Below are 27,617 nucleotides of genomic sequence, written 5' to 3' on the forward strand. Positions count from 1 at the left end.
TGGCTTCAAAGTTGAAGTCAAAGTTGAGTTTATTGTCATATGCACAAGTACATGTATGCACAGGTGCAATGAAAAACTTGCAGCAGAATCACAGGCACATAGCATTATAATAAGCAGCAATCACAAGAAAAACATACATTAAACACCATTTTTACAAGAAAGAACACAATTAGAACAAAAAGTCAATTTCAGAGCAAAGTGATCGAAGTGGTCAAAGTGTTGCTAAACTCTAGTGATTAGGGTTGTGCCGGTTCAAGAACCAAATGATCCAGACAGATCAAGCCATACATACCTACATCAAAGTACTAAAAAGAAAACAGAATGCAGAATATAGTAATGCAGTTACAGAGAAAGTGCAATGCAGGTAAACAAATAAAGTGCATGGGCCACGATGAGGTAGATTGGGAGATCAAGAGTTCATCTTTTAACATATGAGAGGTCTGTTCCAGAGCATGATAACAGTGGGAAAGAAGCTGTCCTTGAGTCTGGTGGTACGAGTCCTCAAGCTTTTCTATCTTCTACTTGACAGGAGAGGGGGGGAAGTGAGAATGACCAGGGTGGGAGGGATCCTTGACTATACTAGCTTCTCTCCTGAGGCAGAGGGAAGCGTAGATGGAGTCAATAGAAGGGAGGCTGATTTGCGTGATGGACTTGGCTGTGTTCACAACTATGTGTAATTTCTTGCCATACCAAGCTGTGATGCATCTGGATAGGATGCTTTCTATGCTGCATTGATAAAAATTGTGAGGATCAAAGGGGATATACCAAATTTCTTTAGCCTCCTGAGGAAGTGGAGGCACTGCTGAGCTTTCTTGGCTATGGTGTCTATGTGATTGGACCAGGACAGACTTATGGTGATGTTTACTCCTAGGAATCCGAAGCTCTCAACCCTCTTGATCTCAGCACTGTTGATGTAAGACAAGAACATGTGTACCACCCAGCTTCCTGAAGTCAATGACCAGCTCTTTTGTTTTGCTGATATTGCGGGAAAGGTTGTTGTCATGACACCATAGCACCAGGCTCTCTATCTCCTTCCTGAACTCTGACTCATCGTTATTTGAGATTCGGCCCAGTGCAGTGGTGTCATCTGCAAACTTGTCGATGGAGTTAGAGCAGAATCTGGCCATGTAGTTGTGAGTGTATAGAGAGTAGAGTAGGGGGCTGAGTGTTGAGAATAATTGAGGTGAAGGTGTTGCTGCCTATCCTTACTGATTGCGTTCTGTTGGTCAGGAAGTCAAGGATCCAGTTGTAAAGGGAGGTGTTGAGTCCCAGGTCTGGTAGAGGCATTAGTGTATGCTTGCTTGGCCACAGATTCCATGTGGCTGGACCAGGACAACTTGTTGGTGATATTTACACCTAGGAACTTGAAGCTCTCAACCATCTCCCCCTCAAGTTTACAAGTTTAACTATGAGTTCGATTGCTAAATCTGACAGAACTGTAAAATTAAACAGTTGTTATGAAACCCCTTATATTCTCATGCATTTGAAATGTTGTAACTTTACTTACCCTGTAATCAGTAATGAATTCTGGAGATACAGAATAAAAAGAGGTGTCACATAATCTCTAATGATTCTTGTTTTAAAGCATTGTAGTTGCAAGCTGCTAAATGGATATAAAGGTAGTTAATATCATTGATTCTCCCACAATGTACGGGATAATTTGTAAAAGAATGTATGCATATTGTTTAGATTTTAAACTAAATGTGCAAGTTATTTTTCTACACTCTATTTTAGCCGACATGTTTTGTGGTGCCAGGACGGCTTCCCCTAGTTTTCTTCTACTTCAACAATCAGGATCATTTTCAAATTCTGGGTATTTACAAAGCAACTGGGTTGAGCCCTCAAGTGAGATGGGAACTCATGTGCCTTGAACTTGGATTTCATCCTTATTTGCTGAGCTGAATGAGTGCTTGATTTAGTGATAATGGGATAACATAGAGGAGCAGCTGCCTCACAGCTCTAGTGACTTAGGTTCAATCCTGACCTCCGGTCTGTCTGTGTGGAGTTTGAGTTTCCTCCAGGTACTCTGGTTTCTTCCCTCATAACAAAGACATGTGGGTTGGAAGATTAATTTGCCACCAGTGTAAATTGCCGCTCGTGTACAGGTGAACAGCAGATTCTGGGGGGGGAGTTGATGGGAATGTGGGTAACTCAGTGCTTGATGGTAAGCACATGCTTGATGGGTTGAAGGTCCTGTTACTGTGCTCTGTGGACCCCCAGAAAAATTGCAGACGGGGGAAACTTCACCTATATATTAAAAAAAACACTAGTTTTCATCCTGAATGCTGTGTTAAATGAACCCTCTGCCATTCCCAGAGGCAGCTGCTGCAGAGAACAGAGCTCCTGCGTCTTTCCCACTAGGATTTGTGGGAAGCAGGTCTCAGCCATAAGGAACTATCTCCGTGCAGTCACAGTAATAGCAGCATAAAAAGCTACCATGCAGGTGAAGGAAAATGTAGGGAAGGGGGACTGGTTTCTTCAGATTGTGTGGAACCCCCACTCCACCACAATAATTTCTACAGTTAAAGCTCTGTTTTGTGAGTTTCTCCATGCCTAGGGATGGAAGCATTATTCGGGCAGAAATGGCAGTGTCTCTGTGCTGTGCATGATTTTGAAAGTCTGCAATAAGCACTGTGAGACCTGGTAACAATGTATATCTGCAGCATTGTAAACTCAGGTTGCTGGATATGTATTTAAGCCTTGTCCTACTCAACCAGCTTGGGGCCAAAACAATTGCTTTGGGCTAGAGGTCTGCTCACACAGCTTTGAAATGGTGCATGCTGTTGAAAGTTGGCTTAACCTGGAGTAATGCAATTTTGAGCATATTTCTGTGTGCTTAGTATCTGTTGTGAAAGTCACCTCATCACTTTCTGCTGAGATTTTTCGTTCTTCGCACTCTTTTCTGATGTAAAACTTACTTGAGTGATGTGGAAAGTAATGCAACCCACAAAATACAGCTGTAGTGACTTTTTCAACTTAATTCTTTGAGAAACAATAGTTCTTATTTACTGACAGAATTTCTGAATTTTACTAACACCATTTCTGCTAAAACCATGCTATTTAGAGTACTCCAGCTGCATTTTTTGTCCTCACTAAGATCTGGGACTTCCTACAAGTTCAAATACAACTCTCAGCTTCTTAATGTCAGGACTATTCCAGAATATCACTGTTGACCTCTGCCACATCTCACAATTTACTGCTCACCACTGCATTAAGGAAGTCACTCAAACTGCATGCTTCTTATTCAGATCACAAAAGCAGGTAGAATGGGAACAGATATATGTGGCATTGTAGGCTTCCCCAATGTCATTACAGGGATGTTCCTAGCTTTATCTCCCGGAGAGTATCCATGGCCCCTTTGCACAAAGGACATATCAGCCAGTCCACGTTCCCCTGACCTCTTCCAAGGAATGCTGCTAATTGTAGCATCCATTCATTCAGTAGTAACGATCCCTTACAACTGCATCAGTTTTGCTTGTAATGTGTATTTCTGTCTCTAAGGAGCTGACTGCAAAGGTTGCACTTCATGGATTACATGATAAAATCTGCAAGATTTCACAATGTATCAATAGGGAACATAGCACTGAAGTGAACAACATCAGCATCAGCGTGGCATTGCAGGGCAGCCTGACTGTGCTGTTCCGTGAACCTCACAAATGATCTCATGCTCTTTATGTGACTTTCAGAATCAACATTAAAGTGACCCTTAATCCTGTTTTAATGCCAAAAAAAATGCCACAGAGCTATTTCCTGATGAAAATGTATCAAATGGACATTTTGCCTAAACAGGAATATCTTGAAATTGAATGTTGACACAAATTTTGCTTTGGTCTGCTTAGATTCATTCTCAGAGAGTCATTGAGTCATACAGGATAGAATCAAGCCCTCTGGCCCACCACGTCTATGCCGACCATCATGACTATGTATACTAATCCACTTGCCTGCATTAATTCCATGTCCCTCTATGCCCTGCTCATTCAAATACCCTTCTAGATGCCTCCTAAATGTTGTTACTGTTCCTGCCTCCGCCATTTCCTCTGGCAGCTCATTCCAGATACTGATACACTTTGTGTAAATAATTTACCCCTCAGATTCCCTCTATACTTCCTCCCTCTCACCTTAACCCTATGGCCTCATGTTTACACCCTTACCATGGGAAACAGACTCTGGCTATCTATCCTACCTATGCCTGTCATAATTTTATACACCTCTTTCATGTCAACTCTCACCCTACTGCGCTCTGGGGAAAACAGACCCAGCCTATCCAATCTCTCCTTATAACTCAAGTCTTCCAATCCAGGCAACATCCTTGTGAACCTTCTCTGCACCTGAGCTTAATCACATCTTTCCTGTAGTATGGCAACAAGAACTGCATGCAATACTGTAAGTGCAGCCCAACTAATGTTCTGTATATCCAGCCCTTCAGCTCATGGCTTTTGTGATGCTGGGACTGGACAGATATACAAGCCTGAAACTAATTTTAGTTTTGTGACATGAGGTGCTTTCAGCCAAACAAAAATAAGATTAATCTCCATTAACTCAAGAATCTCAAGATGTAACGAGAAGAGGTAATATAATACAGTACCACAGTCCTCATGATCATGTTGCAAGTAAAGGGGATCCACTTTAAAAGCGTGAATAACTTCTGATCTTTTTTTCACCCTAAAAGTAACACATGACATCAAACTTAATGAGTATACATCAGTATTATTTATACCACAATGTACAAAGATGTGTTTTACTCACTCTGTGAAGCCCCTACATTTCTCTTTATTTGTACAACATGTAGAATTACAAAATTCCTTATATTTAGTGAACATGCCACAGTCACAGTCACAGTCAGGAGGGGGAAGGGGAGGGGGAAGGGGAAGGGGAAGAGTCAGGTACTAGAGAGTACCCCTGTGGCTGTACCCCTTGACAATAAGTACTCCTGCTTGAGTGCTGTTGGGGGAGACAGCCTACCTGGGGGAAGCAACTGTGGCAGTGTCTCTGGCACAGAGTCCAGCCCTGCGGCTCAGGAGGGTAGGGAAGGAGAGAGGAGGGCACTAGTGGTGGGGGACTCTATAGTTAGGTGGGCAGACAAGCGACTCTGTGGACACAGGAAAGAAACTCAGAAGGTAGTTTGCCTCCCAGGTGCCAGGGTCTGGGATGTTTCAGATTGTGTCCAAGATATCCTGAAGGGGGAGGGAGAACAGCCAGAGGTCATGGTACATATTAGTACCAACGACATAGGTAGGGAAAGGAATGAGGTCCTAAAAAAAGACTATAGAGAATTAGGAAGGAAGTTGAGAAGCAGGACCTCAAAGGTAGTAATTTCCGGGTTACTGCCTCTGCTAAGTGACAGTGGGTATAGGAACAGAATGAGGAGGAGGTTAAATGTGTGGCTGAGGGATTGGGGTAAGGAGCAGGGATTCAGATTTCTGGATTATTGGGGCCTCTTTTGGGGCAGGTATGACCTGTTCAAAGAGGACGGGTTGCACTTGACTCCCAGGGGGCCAATATCCTGGCAGGGAGGTTGCTAAGGCTACTGGGGAGGGTTTGAACTAGAATTGTTGGGGGGTGGGAACCGAACTGGAGAGACTGGGGAAGAGGTGTTTGGCTCTCAAATAGAGAAAGCTAGTAGTAGGTATGATAGGCAGGTGATAGAGAAGGGACGTGCTCAGACAGGTTTGAGATGTGTCTATTTTAACGCAAAGAGTATTGTGAACTAGGCAGATGAGCTTAGAGCTTGGATCAATACTTGCAGCTATGATGTGGTGGCCATTACGGAGACTTGGATGGCTCAGGGATGGTTGCTTCAAGTGCCGGATTTGAGATGTTTCAGAAAGGACAGGGAGGGAGGTAAAAGAGGTGGGGGAGTGGCACTGTTGATCAGAGATAGTGTCACGGCTGCGGAAAAGGTGGACATCGTGGAGGGACTGTCTACAGAATCTCTGTGGGTGGAGGTTAGGAACAGGAAGGGGCCAATAACTTTACTGGGTGTTTTTTTATAGGCCGCCCAATAGTAACAGGGATATTGAGGAGCAGATAGGGAAGCAGATCCTAGAAAGGTGTGAGAATAACAGAGTTGTTGTGATGGGCAATTTTAATTTCCCAAACATCAATTGGCATCTCCAGACAGTGAGGGGTTTAGATGGGGAGGAGTTTGTTAAGTGTGTTCAGGAAGGATTCTTGACACAGTATGTAGATAGGCCTACAAGAGGAGAGGCTGTGCTTGATTTGGTATTGGGAAATGAACTTGGTCAGGTGTCCGATCTCTCAGTGGGTGAACATTTTGGTGATAGTGATCATAATTCTATCTCCTTTACTTTAGCACTGGAGAGAGATAGGAACAGACAGACTAGAAAGGTGTTTACTTGGAGTAAAGGGAATTATGAGGCTCTCAGGCAGGAAATTGGAAGATTAGATTGGGAAAAAAAATGTTCTCAGGGAAAAGTACAGAAGAAATGTGGCAAATATTCAGGGGATATTTGTGTGGAGTTCTGCATAGGCATGTTCCAATAAGACAGGGGAGTCACAAGAGGATACAGGAACTGTGGTGTACAAAGGCTATAATAAATCTAGTCAAAAGGAAAAGAAAAGCTTACAAAAGGTACAGAGAGCTAGGTAATGTTAGAGATATGGAAGAGTATAAGGCTAATAGGAAGGAGCTTAAGAAGGAGATTAGGAGAGCCAGAAGGGGACATGAGAAGGCCTTCGCTGGCAGGATTAAGGAAAACCCCAAGGCATTCTAAAGGTATGTGAAGAGCAAGTGGATAAGATGCAAAAGAATAGGGCCTATCAAGTGCAGTAGTGGGAAAGTGTGTATGGATCTGGAAGAAATGGCGGAGGTACTTAATGAATACCTTACGTCAGTATTCACGATGCAAAAAGATCTGGGGGATTGTAGTGGGGACTTGCAGCGGGCTGAAAAGCTTGAGCATGTAGATATTAGGAAAGAGGAGGTGCTGAAACTTTTGGAAAGCATCAAGTTGGATAAGTCGCTGGGACCAGTTGAGATGTACCCCAGGCTGCTGTGGGAGGCAAGGGAAGAGATTGAGGAGCCTCTGATGATGATCTTTGCATTGTTGATGGAGGCGGGAGAGGTTCCAGGAGATTGGAGGGTTGCGGATGTTGTTCCCTTATTCAAGAAAGGGAGTAGGGGTAGCCCAGGGAATTATAGACCGGTGAGTCTCACCTCAGTGGTTGGTAAGCTAATGGAAAAGATCCTGAGAGGCAGGATTTATGAACACTTGGAGAGGTATAATATGATTAGGAATAGTCAGCATGGCTTTGTCAAGGGCAGGTCCTGCCTTACGAGCCTGATTGAATTTTTTGAGGATGTGACTAAACACATCGATGAAGGGAGAGCAGTAGATGTAGTGTATATGGATTTCAGCAAAGCGTTTGATAAGGTACCCCATGCAAGGCTTATTGAGAAAGTAAGGAGGCATGGAATCTAAGGGGCACTGCAGTGTGGATTCAGAACTGGCTGGCCCACAGAAAGCAAAGAGTGGTTGTCGAAGGGTTGTATTCTGAGTGGAGGTCGGTGACCAGTGGTGTACCTCAGGGATCTGTACTGGGACCCTTGCTCTTTGTGATTTTTATAAACAACCTGGATGAGGAAGTGGAGGGGTGGGTTAGTAAGTTTGTGGATGACACAAAGGTTGGGGGTGTTGTGGATAGTTTGAAGGGCTGTCAGAGGTTACAGAGGGACATAGATAGGATGCAAAGTTGGGCTGAGAAGTGGCAGATGCAGTTCAACCCAGATAAGTGTGAAGTGGTTCATTTTGGTAGGTCAAATATGATGGCAGAATATAGTCTTAAGGGTAGGACTCTTGGCAATGTGGAGAATCAGAGGGATCTTGGGGTCTGAGTCCATAGGACACTGAAAGCGGCTGCGCAGGTTGACTCTGTGGTTAAGAAGGCATATGGTGTATTGTCCTTCATCAATCGGGGAATTGAATTTAGGAGCTGAGAGGTATTGTTGCAGCTATATAGGTCCCTGGTCAGACCCCACTTGAAGTACTGCGCTCAGTTCTGGCCGCCTCACTACAGGAAGGATGTGGAAGCCATAGAAAGGGTGCAGAGGCGATTTACTAGGATGCTGCCTGGAATGCGGAGCATGCCTTATGAAAGTAGGTTGAGGGAACTCGGCCTTTTCTCCTTGGAGCGACGGAGGATGAGGGGGGACCTGATAGAGGTATATAAGATGATGAGAGGTATTGATCAGGTAGATAGTCAGAGGTTTTTCCCCAGGGCTGAAAGGGTGGCCACAAGAGGACATAGGTTTAAGGTGCTGGGGAGTAGGTATAGAGGAGATGTCAGGGGTAAGTTTTTTACTCAGAGAGTGGTGAGTGAGTGGAATGGGCTGCTGGCAACAGTGGTGGAGGCGGATACAATAGGGTCTTTTAAGAGACTGTTGGATAGGTACATGGAGCTGAGAAAAATAGAGGGCTATGGGTAAGCCTAGTAATTTCTAGGGTAGGGACATGTTCGGCACAGCTTTGTGGGCCAAAGGGCCTGAATTGTGCTGTAGTTTTTCTATGTTTCTATGTAATTTGGAAAAAAGGTTTCAAAAGACAACCATTGTGTATGAGAGCAAACTGGATAAGCTCTTGATAAGTGCATGTCCATGGTCATTTATAAGTATGATAACCACAGCTGGATTATCCAGACATAATTAATGTCTTTCAGGTGAACAATATTACCAGTACAGATTAAATATTATTTTGTTTCTGGAGATATTGTCAAGTTTAGAATAGATTTTGTGTTTAATATTTGCTAGTGGTGCCTTTTATAAGTGTATTTCCTTTCAAATTGTAAGTTTCCAAAATATTATTGACATTATTGTGCAAACTTATATAATTAAATCCTCTAATCTTAAACAACATTAATGATCCACTGAGCAGAGCACTGTCAGGCTTGCTACTGTCAGCAGAATAATTCATTTACATGGAGTCAGTATAGCTCCATGGGGTGAGATGTCATATACCAATAGGAGATGAAGAATATTCTCACACATCCTGTTATTTATATTTCTGAGGAAGGCAGTATCCAAAACTCAAGGGAAGAAAGGACTGGAGGCACTACATCTAGGAACACATTTTCCCCCCCATAAACTTCTCCAGAAACTCCTATTCCAAATGGACACTAAATATATTGAATGCTCCTCAGGTGCACTCATCAAAAATATTAGTAAGTTTTAGTAATTTGAATAGAATTTTAGCTGTAATGAGACTAAACCTGTGTCTTTAAAGTGAAACCAAAACAACATGGTACTCTTCACAATAAACGTGCTGCCAACAAAAGAACAACTATTACCTGAAGTTAAGTGCAGCCTACGACTGGAAATGGTAAACCGTCCAAACTCCACAACTCACTGCCCTCCTCCATTTCCATTCCTCTTCCAGTTGACTGAAGAAAAGGAAGACTGCAAAAGGAGTAGGGAACTATTCCCTTCCTCACTGTAATTTAACCACTATGTCACCTTACTAATATATTCACACAACAAGGATTGACATTTGATTACTCTGCCTTCAGATAAAACAGTGCACAAGAACTGCAAATTCATAAACTAATCATCTAGAATTGTGACGCACCAATCACAAGAATGAATCCTTGTTACTTTTGTAATGCTAGACACAGGTAAAGTGACCATCTATCTCTGCTCAGTCAACACCTCCAAGTTCAGATCCATGCTGGGACAGCACTTGTTATTCCCCCGAGCTCTAACATCCACTTCCCAGCGGTGGCTCTCTGGTGGAAGTGGCAGGTGCTAGGGTTTGAGCAGAGTCCCACAGGTTGCAGTTAGGGTGGCAGAGACCCAGAGGTTGCAGTTAGGGTGGCAGAGACCCAGAGGAAGTGGCATTGGGTGGGGGGAGGGGGTCCCAATGGTGGCACAAGTGAAGGTGGGCCCTGGAGGAAGTGGCAGTGCGTCATGGTTCCCAGAGCTGGCAGCAGTGGGCTAGGAGTCCCAGAGGTGACAGCTGTGGTTGGACGGGACCAGAGTTAGCATCCTGGGGATGTGGCAGTGGGTGTGGATCCCAGAGGTGGCTGCAGCAGGCCTGCTGAAATACTTTTGTAATGGGACATATGAAGACAGTATATATCAAATCACTTCTCAATAATAGAAAAGGAAAATACTTCAGAAATCTGAAATAGAAGCAGAAATATTGGAAATACCAAGAAGATCAGGCTGCATTTATAGAATGATAATAGTGGAGATTCATCCTCAGTAAAGGTGCGAGAGTTGTTACAACATATTGACAGCACAGTCTACTCTTATTCTGAAATTCAATTCCACTTAAGTCAATGTGATTAAATTTTAGGGACAGAGTACAATTTGCTGCTGCTATTGTATAGCATGTTTAACACTACAAACTGGGATTTAATTTCAAGGTAAGAATGATCTTAAATGGAAACATATTGTGAAATTGAAAATATTTTACAGACACAAATTGGCTAACTCACCACATGGCTGAACAATCGTAGTTGATTAAAAGCCACTTATGAGGGTTAAAGTTGAAAGAATCTGAAAACTGATCAAGAAAAAAAAATTGTAAAATATTATATACAAACACTAGACTTTGTTATGCAGAATCATTATAGTACCAGAAGCATGGCCTTTTGTAAGCACTCCACAATTATTCTAGTGTGCTCCACTGACTGTACGGCTCTTCACAGTTAAAGCAGAACTAGACAGTGTAAAGCCTTAAAAGTGCCTAATGGCAATTGAATCTGCATGCAAGGTGGAGGAGTTACAGGTTTTACTTGTAGTGGTACAGCAAAGGAATTGTCTGAAATGAGCACATTCTCTGGTCAGCGGTGCTATTAGAAATGTTTAGTCCAAGTATAAATCAGAATAGTGCATCAGAGGCCAAAGTCTTTACCTCCACTCCATTTAAAAGAGGTCTGAATTCTGGACAGATGAAAGCACTTCCTGCATAGGCTGCATCAATGTGCATCCAGATATTCTCAGAGTTACCTGAAATATTACACAACTTTAATCAGAGATGAAATAACATTTTTATACTTTACATGAAGTATAAATGCATAGAAAGGAAATGTTCAATAACAACACAACATAAAAGGTAAAGAGAGAAATTAGTTTACACAAAACCTTATACAACATCAGCTCATTCCAAAGGATTCGACAACTAACGCATTGCTCTTGAAACGTAATAAAATGCATTTATAACTTGGGGAAAAAAGGCAGATAGTTTCAACCCAGTGAGGTCGACCCAGCATCAATAAGATTAAAAACCAGATTGTTTTAGTGATGTTGAATGACAGGCATGGCCTAAGACCCCTGTCGCCCTCTTTGATTATTAATAAGAAATTTTTGCAGTGACATGAGAGAACAGATATGGTTTCATAGTAACATCCTATCTGAAAGTCAGCACTTTCAACAGCACAACACTATTTGACACCCAAAATTTTGCCCTCGAGTCTCTTTATTGGAGATTGAGGCCATGATATTTGAGAATGTTCTAACGGAACAAAGGAGACACTTTAAAAGACTAATATTGTCCCTAGTGCCCACTGTTAGAATGTGGAATATGAATTTTCGATGTCAGCTCAGTACCTGTTTGGAAAGGGCTCATTTAGAAGAATGTATATTGAAAGAGATTTATTAATGTTGTATTAAAGAGATATGAAACGGATAAGGCAATGTATCCTGCATTATTTTGAGTCAATAATTATAGTCCCAAGTAAAGGTTAAGAAAATGGGCATCTACACATAAATGCTAATTTCCTGAAATGGTTTACATATGGCATCACTCTTCTTACTATAACGTTGTTCCAATGGTGCGCTTAGGCAAATTCACATAAGTCTCATGGTCCAATTCATTTACCTTTTCATTTGTGGAGGCTTTGCCTTAAACCCCTGTAAAATGTTTTCAAGCAACTGAACTACCTGGAAATTACTGTTCATCTTTTAAAATACAGCGCAATCTGTACTTTTCAGAAGCAAACTAGATATCAGTTTTGGGAGTGAAGTAATTGGATACATACATTGAAACATACATTGCATAGCCTGTAGAGTTAACTTGTATATTATGTTACTAAGCATAATGCAAGACAAAAGTATAAGCAAGACCTGGTCTGTACCTCTACAATGGTGGCCAAGGCCCTAATTGAACAAAGGGATATTTTATGTATAAAGACACTGGAACCAGATGAAAGGCAGGGATCTGATGATTATGCAGGGAAGATGATGTCAGAAGTGACTAACCGTGTGTCAGCTGAAGGTCTGTGTAATGATGAACTTGCTTTATCTTATTCCCCAATGTGTATAAAAATGCTATGCTTTGCACAGTCAAAAAGAGAGAGAGAGAGAGAGACATATCCTTGAAGATGAAGGAAAATGGACACAAATGATTAGAATTTCAAACCTGACCTGCCAGCTTATGATCATATCATTAACAACAAATTATCAAATTACTTTATCCTGAATTGCTTCAGGGAAGTATTCCAATCAACAGCCTGACAGAGGCTGTCAAGAAAAGGTACATTCTGTACAAACAAAAGATAAATGATGAAATGTTTTCCCATAATGATGGCCATGAGGTGGGACAGCTAAGTGGGAAGATTTAATTGAACAAATGATTAACATAAAGGTCTATCCCATACACAGAAAAAAGTGTATCAGAGTGCAGTGGGCTGAGGAGAGGATATTTAGATGAACATCTGAAGCATCATGGCATAGAAGGCTATATACCGAATACTACAAAATAAGATTAGTATAGATAGGTGCTAGACGACTGGCACGGTGAGCCAAATGGGTCTGTTGTGATGCTGTATGACTCTATGAGAGGGTAGTACAGAGAGATGGAAAGGTAGATAGAGAAAAAGAATGAGAGAGCTGAGTGGAGTGGAAGGCATTCCTGGGAGTCAAGCTTGAAGTCCTGATCAACTCAATAAGACAGTGGAGAAGAGAACAAATTGCTGACCAAGTTATCTGAGGGAGAGAATGAAAGAGAAAGAAAGCGACATATTCATCACAGAGATAGTGTTTCCTTTCCTTCAGCTGTCTGTTCCATAAATGGTTCACTTGTTATAAGTTACATTGTAATCTTCCCTTCTTGATAAACTTCTGACTTCTTAACTTCTTTGATAATTGTGATTTGAAAAAAGTTACAATCCCCACAACAGCCTCACCTTTTTGTCTACCCATTACCCAACCACTTACACAGAGTGTCATGGTCCTGCTCATTTGCAATTCATTGACGAAGGCAATGAATTGGATCACACTGGTGCTTGCTCTACAATGCTGCCAATGACCTTGAGGCCTCAGTTCTGTGAGTGGAGCAAGCCATGAGTGGTGAGCAGGCTTCCACATAGCTTATCCTGAGGCTACACCCACTGCACCACCCTAAAAGTCTCTGGTATTATGTAGTCAAAGACCTATTCCACTGTTTTAAAATTTCTGATAATCAAAAACATATAAAAACAATTAAAGTTGATTAAAGTAATGAAAAAAATTGTGAAACATCAAAAAGTAATAAAAGTTGTATTTAAAATCTGTTAATCTACTCTAAATTAATTAAAACATGAATATTTAATGAAATGTACATAAAATAAAATGAATTAGTTAAGCTCATCACTTTAATTAAGGTCAGTATCCTCAATCAAATGAAATGGGCCATACTGGATACACCAGCAAGATTAAAGCTGAGATGCCAGATATAAAGTGTATCCAGCCCTTCTGTTTAGACTGTCACAGGATGCCCCTGGACCTGGATGACGAGTCTGCAGTGCAGCAAGAGGTTCAGTATGTTGGCAGGAAAGTCAGGAATGCATTTACTCACACAATAGCAGTTATTGACTAATCCACTAGCTTGTCACCTGCCCAATTCACCCATTACTTTAAAATTGGTCTAAATCCAGCTTAAAATGTTTGAACATAGCTGAATTGACTGGAAACTTCCAATCATCCTTTTAAAACTCAGTTGAATCTCTATTTTCCAGTGGGAGATAAGATATGAAATGTGGGAATATGATATTATTGCGATCATAGAGATGTGATTGAACAAGTGGCCAGACTGGCAACCCATACTCCAAGGTATAGAAGCTTCAGACATGATAGTGGAGGAAGTAAGAGAGGGGGCAGCATTGCAATATTGATTAAAGAGACCATCACTGCAGTTATGAGAGTGGATGTCTGAGAGGTTCTTCAAATGATATCTAATGGGTAGAGCTGAGAAATTCAAAATGGACAATCATTTTGCTGGGGTTTCATTACAGGTCTCCCACCAGTCAGTGAGGGAATAGAAGATCATATATGTCGGCAAATCACAGACAGGTATAGGAGCAATAGGGTCCTAGGAGTAGCAGATCTTAACTTCCCCGAAATTAACTGGGATCACCTTACAGTGAAAGGCTTAGAGGGAGCAGAAGTTTTAAAGTGCATCCAACAAGGTTTTTTGATCTGTAATGTAGATAGTCCTACTAGAGAGGAGGCAGTATTGGACTTAATCTTAAGTGTCTGTGGATGAACCTATCTGTAAGTTTCAAGATAGTTATGGAAGGGGACAAGGGTGCTCTGGAAATTGAGGTCCTAACCTGCGGGAAGGCTGATTTCAATATCATAAGAAAGGGCTTGGGAAAAACAGACTGGCAGCAGCTACTTGCAGGTAAATCTACATCTGACAAGTGGAAGTCTTTAAAAAGTGAAACTTCAGAGCCAGCGTGTTCCTGTAAGGGTGAAGGGTAACAAAAGCAAGTCCAAAGAACTCTGGATGTCAAGGGATATTGAGGGTTTGAGAAAGAGAAAAGGAAGCATATAGTAGGTACAGAATACTGAAGACATGGGAGGCCCTTCAGGAGTACAGAATATACAGGGGATGCTTAACAAAGAAATTAGGAAGGCATAGAGGGGCCACAAAATATCACTGGTAGACAAGATTAAAGGAAATTCTAAGGCGTGAAGAAACCATCTAACAAGCTAGCCTTCATTATCTAAGGCATTGAGTATACATGGTCCAATTTTACAACATTTTGGTTTGGCCTCAGCTGGAGTATTGTGTGTGGTCTTGGTTGCCACATTATAGGAAGGACAGGAATGTACTGGAGATGGCGCAGAGGAGATCTACTAGGATGTTGCCTGAGGTGAAACATTCAGTTGTGAGGAGAGACTGGATAGAGTGGATTTGTTTTCTTTGGAGCAGAGGCAGCTGAGAGGGGAACCTGATACAGGCACACAAAATAATGATATGTTGGAGAATGAGGAAACTTTTCTCCATAAAGGAGATGTCTAAAACTAGAAGGCATCGGTTTAAGGTGAGGAGTAAGAGGGTTAGAGTGGATTTAAGGAACTTTCTCCCCCCAGGGGGTTGTTGCAATCTGGAACACACTGCCTGAGAAGCTGGTGGAGGCTGGTGGAGCTACTACATTTAAAAAGTATCTGGGTAAGCACTTGAATCACGAAGACATAAAGTGTCTAATATAATGGCAACTTTAAATGTTCAGATAAGCTGGATGTAGTAGTGGGAGCATGGATGGCACACACCTTCTCTCACAACTTTTTACATACATCTCTTTTTGAAAGTATTTTAGAGAGAATATAGTTGATAATGATAAAATATGATCAATGTAAATACAGGGACATACACGTTTCATTTTTGGTACTGAAGTGGTCCCAAGAAAGGAAATTAGCATGTCCTTATATTTAAGTGGCTCACAATTTGTCATAATAAATTAAAATCTCTCTCTCTAATGGTTACCAGGTTCATAGCAAAGATCAATGATGACCTACTGCAAGACAACAAAAAAAGTGCCATCGAAATGTTTGTAACAGGTCTGAAAATCTAAAATCACAAGAAGGTCAGATCACAGTTTTTAATCTTTAAATAGGATAATTAAACATAGACTAAATATATACAAGGAAGTCTTACAGATGGGTCCCAGCTCCATAATGTTATCAAATGCACAGGAGGAAGTGGTGCCAAGTGTTGCACAAAGCTGTGGATACATAGATTAAAAAAAACAGATTAGCAATCAGAGAAAGCACTTATTTTTGTTCATCCTGGTCAAATGAATGGGAATGAATGTCTTCCCTCTCTGCCGAATATCATATGCTTGTGTTCAAGAAACAGTAAGTCCTCGGTATGTAGATTTTCAAAAGACATTTAATAAGGTGCCATCTGGTAGATTATTACATAAAATAAGGACTCACAGATATGATGTAACATTCACTATGGATAGAGGATTGTTTAAAGGCTGAAATAAATAGAGCGTTCCAGAGTTTTATTAACAGAGTCTAACAGGGTTCAGTCCTGGTCCCTCAGATACTCACAATTTATATCAATAACTTCAATGAAAATACAGAGTATAATGTATCCAAGATTGCTGATGATATCTAGGACAATGAGCCGTAAAGAGGATACCAAAGTTTGCAAGGGAATATGGAAAAGATATGCAAGTGGACAAGAAGGCAGCAGGGTATAAGGTGAAAAACTGACGTTATGGAGTGTAGGATAAATATAAAGCCAGAATACCTTTTAAATGGTGAGAAATTACTAAATGTTGGTGCACAGTGGGATAGAACATAGAACAGTACAGCACAGGAACAGGCCCCTCAGCTCACAATGTCTATGCTGACCCTAATGCCAAATTAAACTAAACCCTATCTGCCTACTCATAATGCATTGTCTGCATGTTCATGTACCTGTCTAAATGCCACTATCGTGTTTGCTTCCACCACCACCCCTGACAGCGTGTTCCAGGCACCTACCACTCTCTGTATAAAAAACTTACATACCCCACACATCTCCTTAAAACTTTCCTCCTCTCACCTTAAAGCTATGTCCTCTAGTGTTTGATGTTTCTACCCTGAGAAAAAGACTTTGACAATCTACCCCATCTATGCCTCTCATCATTTTATAAACCTCTATCAAGTCTCTCTTCAACCTCCAATGCTACAGAGAATCCAAGCTTGCCTAGCCTCTTATCAAGTTAGTTCCTGAGACACAGAAAATAAAATTATGGGAGCAGCAAGCAATAAGAAAGGCAAATGGTATGTTGCTCTCTGTAGCAGGAGGATTGGAGTAGAACACTAAGCAAGACTTACTAAGACTGGACTAAGCAATAGGTTGACCTCATTTGGGGTACAGATTCTAAATATGTACAAACAAGAAAATAAAACAAAGAATAAACTAAAGGAGGAAGTTAGCAGCAAGGGAGCAAATAGAGTTATAGACAAAGTATTTAATAAGTTTGTTAATAAGGAAGTGAGAGGAATGCTATTAAAAGTGAGTGAAACTGTCTGTGCAACAATGCACACAGTGAGAAAATGAGGGGGGGGGGGGTGGCTGGAGGCATTCATGTGTTGGGGAAAACCAGAAAAAAAATGTGTATGACTGATAAAGGACAATAGACAATTCAAGGCCCCAAATTAAATAATGTAGAGGATGACATATTTAGAAAAGATAGAAAGGGAAAATGGAGGTCGAATAATAGTATTTATCAGGAACAACATGACAGTGGAAAATGGAATCGATCTCTAATGAAGACAAAAATGGATTCCATATGGTTCAATACAGAAGATAATAAAGGGTCAGTTACAACTATTAGGCTTGATTCATAGACCAACTAATAGTGGAGGTGGAGGAAGAATTACACAAACAAGTTTGGGAAATGAGTGAAAAACAAAGAATAGTAAATATCACAAATTTCAAACACCCCAATAATAACACACCCTCTCAGAAAGAGGTCACTAAGAAATCTAATAAGGAATTTAGCAGATCAGGCAGCATCTGTGGACAGAGAAACAGAGTTAGTATTTCAGGCCTTAGACCCTTTGTCATTAACTGTTTCTCTTTTCACAGATGCTGCCTGAACTGCTGAGTGTTCCCAGCATTTTCTATTTTTATTTCAGATTTGAACATCTGAAGATTTTTGATTATTGTTTACTGGGAATTTAGAAGAATCTTCTTTACCCAAAGAGTGGTGAGAATATAGAAGTTGAGGGTGGTTGCAGAGAATAGTACAAGTATATTTAAGAGTATGTTAGGCATACAGGTAAAGAAGAAGGAAATTGAGGATAACTCTGATGAATTTAGATGAGGAAAGACTTGAGGAGGCTCAAGTGGAGCATAAAAGGTAGAAAGGACTACTTGGGCCGAATGGCTTGTTTCTGCACAATAAATCCAAGGTAATTCTATCTCATCCTATAAGTAGAGACACGAGTCTGCAGATGCTGGAATCTGGAGCAAAAAACAAACTGCTAGAGGAACTCAAAGTGGGTCAAACAGCATCTGTGGAGGGAAAGGAATTGTCGACATTTCAGATTGAGACCCTGCATCGGGACTGAGAGTGAAGGGGAAAGATAACCAGTATAAAGGTGAGAAGGGGAGAAAGGTAGGTGAGCGATGAACTGAGGAGGGATGATGGATGATGTGCAGAAGGAGCCAGGTGGGGAAGGGGGTGAGGGAGGGGTGTTGGGAGACAGAGGCAGGTGGGTGATAATTGGAAGCAGACTCGGAAAAAAAGAGGCAGATGGAGCCAGGTTGGGGAGGAGAGGGTGAAGGTGGAGACAGGGACTGGAGGGTGATAAGTGGGAACACAAAGGCTGCAAGTGCTAAAATCTGATAAGACTAAATTAAAATACATATCCTTGTTCTGAAGCTTCTGGTGTACTGTAAATATTGTGAGCAGATCATGGAAACAAGAGAAAAATAGGAACAAGAGTGGGCTTTTTACCCTTTGAATATGATCTGTCATTCAATATGATCATGGCTGATCCTCTACATCAATATACTGGGAAAATTGTTGCAAGTTTCTGCATTCTTCTTATTGTCACAGATCATTGCTGCCTCTCTGTCAACCTGCAAGTCACCCTTGCACAAACTTAAAATGATTAATCATATTATTATAACCTAACTTCTTAACTATATGTTGCCATTTCAATTAGCTTTCTATTGGCTCCACACTATACCCATCCTCCGTCATACTGTGTTACTCATTCACAATAACCCATGATCTTGCCTGAATGGCTCTGGTAACAACCTAAAATACTGGATATTAAAGTGCATACTATGGTTTGAATTATGATAGACATATATTGGCTCAATACAATCCAATGGTACACAGACTTTGATATCATCTCCACACTTCAAGTATAGAAACAGTTGGCCCAATAATGTACAAAATGCTTGTCCCTTGATACCTTTCCAGTAATACACACTGTCAATAACATTCTCAAAAGATATATTAAATAACATTCTCATCAAAAATAATGGGAAATTACAAGCCAGTAAGCCTATTGTCAGTATTAGGGAAAATGTTTGAATCTATTACAAAAAATGGAATAGCAGAACACTTGGAAAGCAAGTAACAGGTTTGGACAACACACAATACGCTGGAGGAACTCAGTGGGTTGGGCAGCATCTGTGGGAGGGGACGGGGAAGGAATTGCTGACGTTTGGGTTGGAACTGCATCAAGACTAGTGATTCAGACAAGTCATATCAGAAGGTACCGATATTAATGGTTACTTAAGAGGTAGAACTCCATACCAGGAAATCAGAAGTGTCAAGAATCTGCTCATCAGTCAATGAACCATTCAGCGATCCTCAAAAAGCCTCAGCCCACACAAGTTACCTCTTAATATTACAGCACAAAATACCGGGATGCCGCTTTCTGTAGCCAATATGATAATTCAAACCATCAATGATTTGATCGGAAAAGAAGGCACAAAAAGTTGAGAAATAAATTTTGAAGCTTTATTAAGGCAATTTCTGACCAGAAAAGATTGGAAATCTTCACTTACAAAGAAAGGGATGAGACCCAAAGCTTTATCTTCTTCCAGAGCTTGTTTCAGTGTCTCCCCACGAAGACTGAATTTCTCATCAGTGGATAATTTTCTCATTTTGATCATACCAATCAATCCTGCTCGTTCAACAGAAGAGTGAGACTGCAAAGTAAATAAAGGTAGTTTAAAATAAAAACATAATTCACAACTTCACCATCTCTCCCCAAAACTGGTAGCCATATTAAACCACCATTGGGAATCAATCAAACTCACAAAAAAAATGTGGCTTTTATAAGTGTCCTTCCCAATGCATGATTGACAGTGTGACGTTTTAGTCCCCTGGAGCCTTCCAGTACAGGGTCTCCCTGGGTTCCAACTGACCTTTCTTATCGAAATCCAACTTTACATCAATTCTCCTACACATTTTTAAAGCATTTTTCAAGGTAGTAATAATTAAATATTTCATTGTATTCATTAATGACTGGATACAGCATATATTTCATTAGTTGAATTATGGGTAGTGTCAGGGTGATTATTCAATGAAATGAAAGAATTATAGAAAGTGTATGCAGACCGATTTGATATGGGTTACAATAGAAAATAGACAGTTCTGACTTAAGGAGAAGTCAGCTTACAGAAAGTTTCAGGAACTGAAGCCATACGCAACGCGGGGACTGCCTGTACCACCATCTAATTTGTCAAGTATGAGCACAGATAATATCTGGCAGCAGGCAACTTGAGAACATCACAGCTGAATCTAATGTTATCACATACACGATTCTCAGCATGGATTAACCTGTGCCCATCTTGAGGAGCACCATCATGCCCCATACTTGCCAAAGGGGGTGTTACTAAGTACTGACCATGCAGGGTGCCCAAACTTTTGCATCGGGCCCTTTTCCTTTTTTGTTATTTTGAAACTGTAAAAGACGGAAATAAAAAAGTAATCTTGCTTAAAATATTAAAGAAATGTGTCATCTTTAACTTAATGCCTTTTGGAAATCAGGTCATCTTTTACTTGCTTAGCTATTCACAGTAACAGAAATTTTGACCAGGGGTGCCCAAACATTTGCATGCCACTGTACATACAAGTGACAGGATTCTAGGACGTACTGACAGATTTGTGGGGCCAAATTAGTCCCTATACTCCACTGCTGGACTTCCCATGGCCTACTGGAATTCTCATACAAGAGCAGATTTTAAAGTCAGACTGATGTGAAATTTCCTGAGCTTTGATCTTTGTAGATGTTTTACTCATGTTTCTCCACTTGCACTAGAAGATTAATTAAACTGGTGTAAATCAAAAACATGTGATTTTCACATGGTCTAATGGTGGGAAAAAAGAACAATGGATCGGATCATCTTTTCTCACTCTGCTGGGATGACTCTGCAATCAGGTATTTTCAAATGGGGAAGGCACTTATAGTGAACACAACATGGTAAGTTGATTGATCACAATTTTCTGTCCCTTCATTTTAGTGGATAGGTAATCACTTATTGCTTACCCAAAATTCCTTTCTTTTTGTTCGATTTTATACAATGTACAATTCCTCCCAACTTTCTCCATGGAACCTATGAAGATTTATATCTTTCTGATGATTACTGGCTTCCACAATTACAAATCAGATGGGTTGAATGTCTGTGTAAGTTGGTGAACTAATCCATATAAGACAGAATCATGTAAAGGATCCACAAATGAATTTGTTACTTTCTGGATCATTGCCTTTGTTACTTACTAGAAAAACCCTCAGGAAAAAATATTGATAGCTTCCATACAAAGAGTCACTCTCCAGATTGATTATTACCTGCCTTGTGAGCTGAAATATACTGCTCTCAGAATTTATTTAATTTGTATGCATAGTTTCTTCCTCTGTGGCCATATCTCCCATTTTAATTTCTTCTGCAAAAATTGAAATTCAGTTGTTTGTTCCAGTGAGAACAATAAATTCTGACAGGTGGTAATAATATTTTAGAGTCACAGCGACAGGGTTACTTAAACAACAGTGTTGAACATCCACACCTGTAACAGGTACAGTCCCTGCAGACAGTCAGCACACTGACAATTCAGATAAAAAATACTGCAGATGCTGGAAATCGAAGGTCATCAATCTGAAATGTTAATTTGCTTCTTTCACTGTAGATGCTGCCTCGCCTGATGAGTATTTACGGCATTTTCTGCTTTTATTAATGTTCTTCTGAGTGTGAGAGCTGGAGGCAGATCAAACTCAAGAGGTATGTTTTTTTCCAAGCTCCTTGTCATAGTATTAGTTCTTTACAGTAAGGACTAGCAATTTTTTTGGGATTGATTGTTACTTAATTTTTTGACTTTGAGGCTAATGTACTGAGAACAGGAATAATTGAAGCTATGCCTTTTCTCAGTACATTTAGCATCTGGTTTATAAAATGACTAACTTAAGGAATTCTCAGGGAGCAGAAACATTTCAGCCATCCTTCTAAACCACACTGTATGGGCAGTTCCAGTCCCTACCTTCTCATCACCTGCTCTCCCCCAACCCTCCACAACCCTCCCCTACCATTCAAGTTTGTAATTTGAGATGTTGTTAAAAAGGGTAAAAAACCTAAATGATTTGGTTTCTGCTATGTTCTGTCATGAACCTTGAGAATTCCATCATATTAGTGGCAAAACCATGAGACAATGTGACTTACATCATTGTGGACATGCTATATTGGCGCCAAAAGCATGGCGACACTTGCGGGCTGCCCCCAGAACACTCTATGCAAAAGATGCATTTCACTGTGTGTTTCAATGTATATGTGACCAATAAAGATATCTTATCTTAATAATTTGCTAATTTGCTACAAGTATACATGTTATAAGTCTATTCAATTACAAAACAGCTTTACTTATCTGCAGAACGATGTCAAAATATTTTTTTCTGAGCAGCACATAGGAACTAATTACAGAAAATAAAGAGATATTGGAACTATTTTTGAGTTCTTGTTTGCTGTCTGTCACTGTTCAAAAGTTCTCTATGGCAAAATTTCAAATATCTTACAGATGACTTAATATCATCATCTTATTTTTGATTTGGTCAGTTCAACAAGGAGACACTGAGTGTCAACAGCAATGTTCACCTGATCTGATGTGTAGGCCACCAGCTTAGACATGATCACGATTTCTTCAAGATCAGGATTGTTTGCCTGAATTTGTGTAATCATCTTCCCTCTTGCCACAAGAAGTGCCATCAGTGTACTTTCGCTGGCTGTGCCCTAAATAAACAATTAAAAATCACCACTTGCCAAAGTTCCTCATGCATAATTTTCAAACATTGTAGAAAGTTCGTTTCCTGGGTTAACAATGTTAAATAATATGAGGGATGCTTTATTGTGTAAACTTAAGCCACCTATTAATTGGTCTTTTACTAGAGATACCAGGACTCTTGTTGAGATTGACAGTGGCATTTGTAAAGTTAGTGGGCTATGTGATCCACTGCTATGGATTTTTCTACACCCTTTAACATATATGATTGTAGCAAGGCAGATCCTGCCATCAACTAAATTTCCATTACCGATTCCAAAGATCAATGGGAGAAGAGTTTGACTTTATAGTGGCTCACGGAGTTGCAAAAAGCCTCCTGAAGTTTCTTCTGCAGTGGGAGAACGTTGATTTTTTTCCCTTGTCCCAACACTGTAGCTTTTAAAAACATTAAACAATTAAACATATAAGAAACTGGAGCAAGAGAAGGCTAATCAGTCCCTCAAGCTGCTCCAGCATTCAAATAGATTATGACTGATCCGACCTTGGCCCCTCTTTTTCCATATCCCTCAGCTCCATCATAGTTTAAGATCTATCAGTCTCCCCCTTGAGTATATTCATTGATCCACTTTCATAGTGTTATACAGCATGGAAACAGGTTCTTCAGCTCAACTGATCTATAATGAGAACGATGCCCCATCCAAACTAAACTCCTGTTTCTGCAAGGCTGATGATGCAGCTGTGCAATTCTATTTTTTTTTGTGTAATGATGTTCAGCACTTAGAACTCACATTATTTTTCAAGCGATTTTTGAAAAACTAAATTGTGAGGTTTTTTTGATGGAATTGAATGAGTTTTTTTCTCACCTGTATCACTCCACCACCTTCACCTCCAGTCCCAAATATAAACTCTTCAGGCAGTTTCAGCATCTTTCCCAGCCAATCAAGCATCACCATCTCCAACTCAGTGTACACAGGGCTCGCAGCCTAAAAAATGTACCAGGCATTCACTCACATCTCATAAATTTAGACAGTCACCTCAGAGGTTGTTGTAATGTCATACAAAGTAAGTTTTTAAAAAGATTATCATTAAATAAGTTACTGTAATTAGTCCATAAAAAAACATTCTATATATGGAATGAATTTCCTGAGGATTTTTCTGCTTTACCAAACATAATTGGGGTTTCTCTAAATTTATACTGTAATTATAGTGCCAGCTTGGGGCTAGCTCTAAGGAAATTCACCCAAAACTGAAGCAACGCACAAAAAGTGCTGGAGGAACTCGGCAGATCAGGCAGCATCTATGGAGAGAAATGAGCAGTAGACATTTCGGGCCAAGACCCTTCATCAGGACTGGGAAGAAAGAGGGCAGAAGTCAGAATAAAAGAATGGGGAGAGGAGCATGAGCTGGTGGTGAATCCAGGTGAGAGGGGGAAGATAGGCAAGTGGGGTGGGGAGTGGAAATGATGTGAGAAGCTGGGAGGTGATAGGTGGAAGAGGTAAAAGGCTGAAGAAAATGGAATCTGATAGGAGAGGACAGTGGACCATGGAATAAAGGGAAGTCGGTGGGGAAGCAGAGGGAGGAGGGTGTGGGTGATGTGCAGGTCATGAGGGCAGGGGAGGGGAAAGAGGAGGGGTAATTGGGCTAGAGGGATAAGGAAAAACAAAGGGGGGTAATAGAGGGGAGTGGTTACCGCAAGTTAGAGAAATTGATGCTGATGCCATCAGTTTGGAGACTACTCAGACAGAATATGAGGTGTTGTTCCTCCGATCTGTGTCCAGCCTCAACTTGGCAGTACAGGAGGCTGTGGACAGACATGTCAGTGTGGGAATGGGAAGTAGAATTAAAATGGCTAGCCACCAGGAGATCCTGGCTGTTATGGTGGATGGAGCAAAGGTGCTTGATGAATCAATCCCCCAATCTGCCTTGGGTCTCAATGATGTAGAGGAGGCCACACCGGGAGCACCAGATGCAATAAATGACACCGATGGATTCAAAAGTGAAGTGCTGCCTCACCTGGAAGGACTGTTTAGGGCCCTGAAAGGTAGTGAGGGAGGAGGTATAGGGGCATGTGTAACAGTTGGGATGGTTGCAGGGATAAATGTCTGGAAGGGGATCAGTGGGGACGGACGAGCGAACAAGGGAGTCGCGGAGAGAGTGATTCCTGTGGAAAGTGGAGAGGGGAGGGGAGGGGAAGATGTGCCTAGTGGTGAGATCCCATTGGAGGGAGAAGTTGCAGAGAATGATGTGTTGGATGCAGAGGCATCCAAAACTGATAAAGTCTTGCAATTATTTGAATTCCAGAGGCTTCATAAAGAAGTGTCTTTACAGAACAAGTCACCCAGCAGGCACATCTGTAATCATCAACTGCATCTCAGATCCAGAGAAACATATGACTTTAATAATGAAGGAAGGCTGCTTGCATCTACAGAGCTGCTATAGAAATGATCACTCCAAGTGCCACACTGCCCCTCTGACAGAGTAAAGCAAAACTGAAGAATTTCATGTCAATCTCCTGTTGAGTTGCCTGCAGCAGGCAGGTGCATCCATTGTTAGATGGGAGGGTGAATACTAAAAATAGAAGGAAGAGGGGTGGGTCTGCTGTAGATAGGTTATTATTAGAGCTTTAAGGATCAGTGAGAGAGGAGAAAGGGCAGAAAGTAAGAAGGACTTGCATTGTATGGCACTTTTCACCTCAGGCTACCCCAGTGTACTTCAACGAATAAAGTATTTTCCAAATCATCATCACAATGTTATATTGCTGCATGACAGGCAACCTGTATACAGCCCAGAAGCAGGAATATAGTAAAACTCTGATAATCCACTATCTGGTCACCTGATGGTTGGCATCTGCTTCATTAGGTGATGTTTCTCATGTTCCCTTCTGACTCTCTGGGCACCTACTTACTGCACTCCCCATTCACTGGTGCCCTGGTTCCCACACTCCCTTCCCTTCCACCAGGACCTTGGTTCCCACACTCTCTTCCCATTCACTGGGGCCCTGGTTCCCACACTCCCTTTTTCCATCCTCCGGGACCCTGGTTCCCGCAATCACTTCCCATCCTTCACCACCATGGTTCCACGATCTCTTCCCATTCATCAGGGCCCTGGTTCCCGTACTCTCTTCCATCTCACCTTGGCTCTGCTTCCATTGCTCCCTTCTGACACTCTGTGGTCCTAGTTCCAATGCTCACTACAACTCACTGGGAAACTGGGAGACTTTGGTCAGAGTGGGAATTCTCTGGTATATACTAGAAATCTAAGACAAATGAAGGTAAGAAAGTCACAAAACATATTCAGAAATGATGCTTTAGACACCAGAGGTGAAGGAATGTAAAGTAACTAAACCATGGGAATAAAATAAGGACCATCAGTAAAACATGAGAGCAGAAGACATGCTAGGGTGTGTGGGTCAAATAAAATATTTATACCAGCCCGTGGAGTATAAGGAACAAACTGACCAAAGCTAAGCCAAGTGAATTAATAATGAGGCAATTAACGAAATGACAGACATTAAATAATTACTTTTCTCTGCTTTCAGGGTATATCGCATAAAAAGAAACATACTAAGAATAACAGGAAATAGTCCTATGAATAATAGGCTAAAGGAAGGGATGAACATAAATTATTCTTTATCATGAGACAAAAGGTAATAAGCAAATTGATTGGATTAAAGGTGATGTCTTTCCATGGCTATCTGTGAAAGTATAGATATTTTAATTGAAGGGCACAATACAAAGCTATTGACTTGGCTTTGGCAAGATCCTGAAATGTGTGTGGGTCATTCTTGAGTGACAGTGGACCAGGGTAAAGACAAGCCTCAAGTATTGTAAACCCCTTTCACTGAGAGGAGCAATTTAGAGCATTCCAGGAGACACAAGAAAGACTGCAGATGCTGGAAATCTGGAGCAACACACAAACAAGTCCTGATGAAGGGTCTCGGCTCGAACCGTCGACTTTTCCTTCCCTCCATAGATGCTGCCTGACCTGCTGCACTCCAGGAGGTCTACTTTCCCTTTGCTTGCACAGAAAGCAGCACAGTTACCAACCATGTTGACCCTAAGGTCAAGCTGGCAAGTCACTTGCCACAACTCCTCATGGGTGGTTGTAGCAGTAGTGCTAGTTGCCTGTGTTGTCATGAGGAAACTCCAGACACGTCTTCTGCAATGATGTGACTCGACAGGAGGGAGTCTGCATGGTGATTCTTCTCTACTCTGCTGGGCACAGCTTTCTGGATATCTGATGGTGCTATTCTGGCGAGGATTTATACATTGTTTTCATTTGTTGCTTTGGTGCAATGAAGTGATGACAACAAATGTGTTAGATTCTGCACCTGTTGTTCAGCACTAGGTTGATATTTTAATGTGGCAGAATGTTTCCAAAGCAGGCAAGCAAACTATTCACTTGGGTAATGTCGGACAAATGGATAATCTCTAATCGTGGGTAGATGTTGGCAAGTCCACTGGGCCAGACAGCCTATATTCTAGGCTTATAAGGAAGTAACTGCAGAGATAGTGAATGCATCAGGCAAGAAAGTGGAACTGGGACCACGATTAGTTTGGACATTAACTATTGAATGGCAGGCAGGCTCAAGGAGCCCTAATGCTTATCTTATTCACTTTTTTTTAATGTTCTAAGCATCTTTTTTTTTAAACGTATTCTCTTCT

General features: G+C 41.1%; 1 protein-coding gene across 1 annotated transcript in view; it reads right to left on the reverse strand.

The window, feature by feature from the left end:
• Nucleotides 1-27,617, reverse strand: part of LOC127570585 (aromatic-L-amino-acid decarboxylase-like) — a 46,104-nt gene that overhangs the window by 12,760 nt on the left and 5,727 nt on the right. Inside the window, exons 5-12 of the mRNA XM_052016273.1 lie at nucleotides 23,817-23,936; nucleotides 22,830-22,964; nucleotides 19,752-19,895; nucleotides 15,879-15,945; nucleotides 10,872-10,966; nucleotides 10,453-10,520; nucleotides 4,586-4,662; nucleotides 1,508-1,527 (exon numbers count right to left, since the gene is read on the reverse strand). Coding sequence (XP_051872233.1) covers nucleotides 1,508-1,527; nucleotides 4,586-4,662; nucleotides 10,453-10,520; nucleotides 10,872-10,966; nucleotides 15,879-15,945; nucleotides 19,752-19,895; nucleotides 22,830-22,964; nucleotides 23,817-23,936 — 726 coding nt within the window. The remainder of the gene's footprint in view (nucleotides 1-1,507; nucleotides 1,528-4,585; nucleotides 4,663-10,452; nucleotides 10,521-10,871; nucleotides 10,967-15,878; nucleotides 15,946-19,751; nucleotides 19,896-22,829; nucleotides 22,965-23,816; nucleotides 23,937-27,617) is intronic.

This window comes from Pristis pectinata, chromosome 5 (genome assembly GCF_009764475.1).
Source record: "Pristis pectinata isolate sPriPec2 chromosome 5, sPriPec2.1.pri, whole genome shotgun sequence".
Lineage (NCBI taxonomy): Eukaryota > Metazoa > Chordata > Chondrichthyes > Rhinopristiformes > Pristidae > Pristis > Pristis pectinata.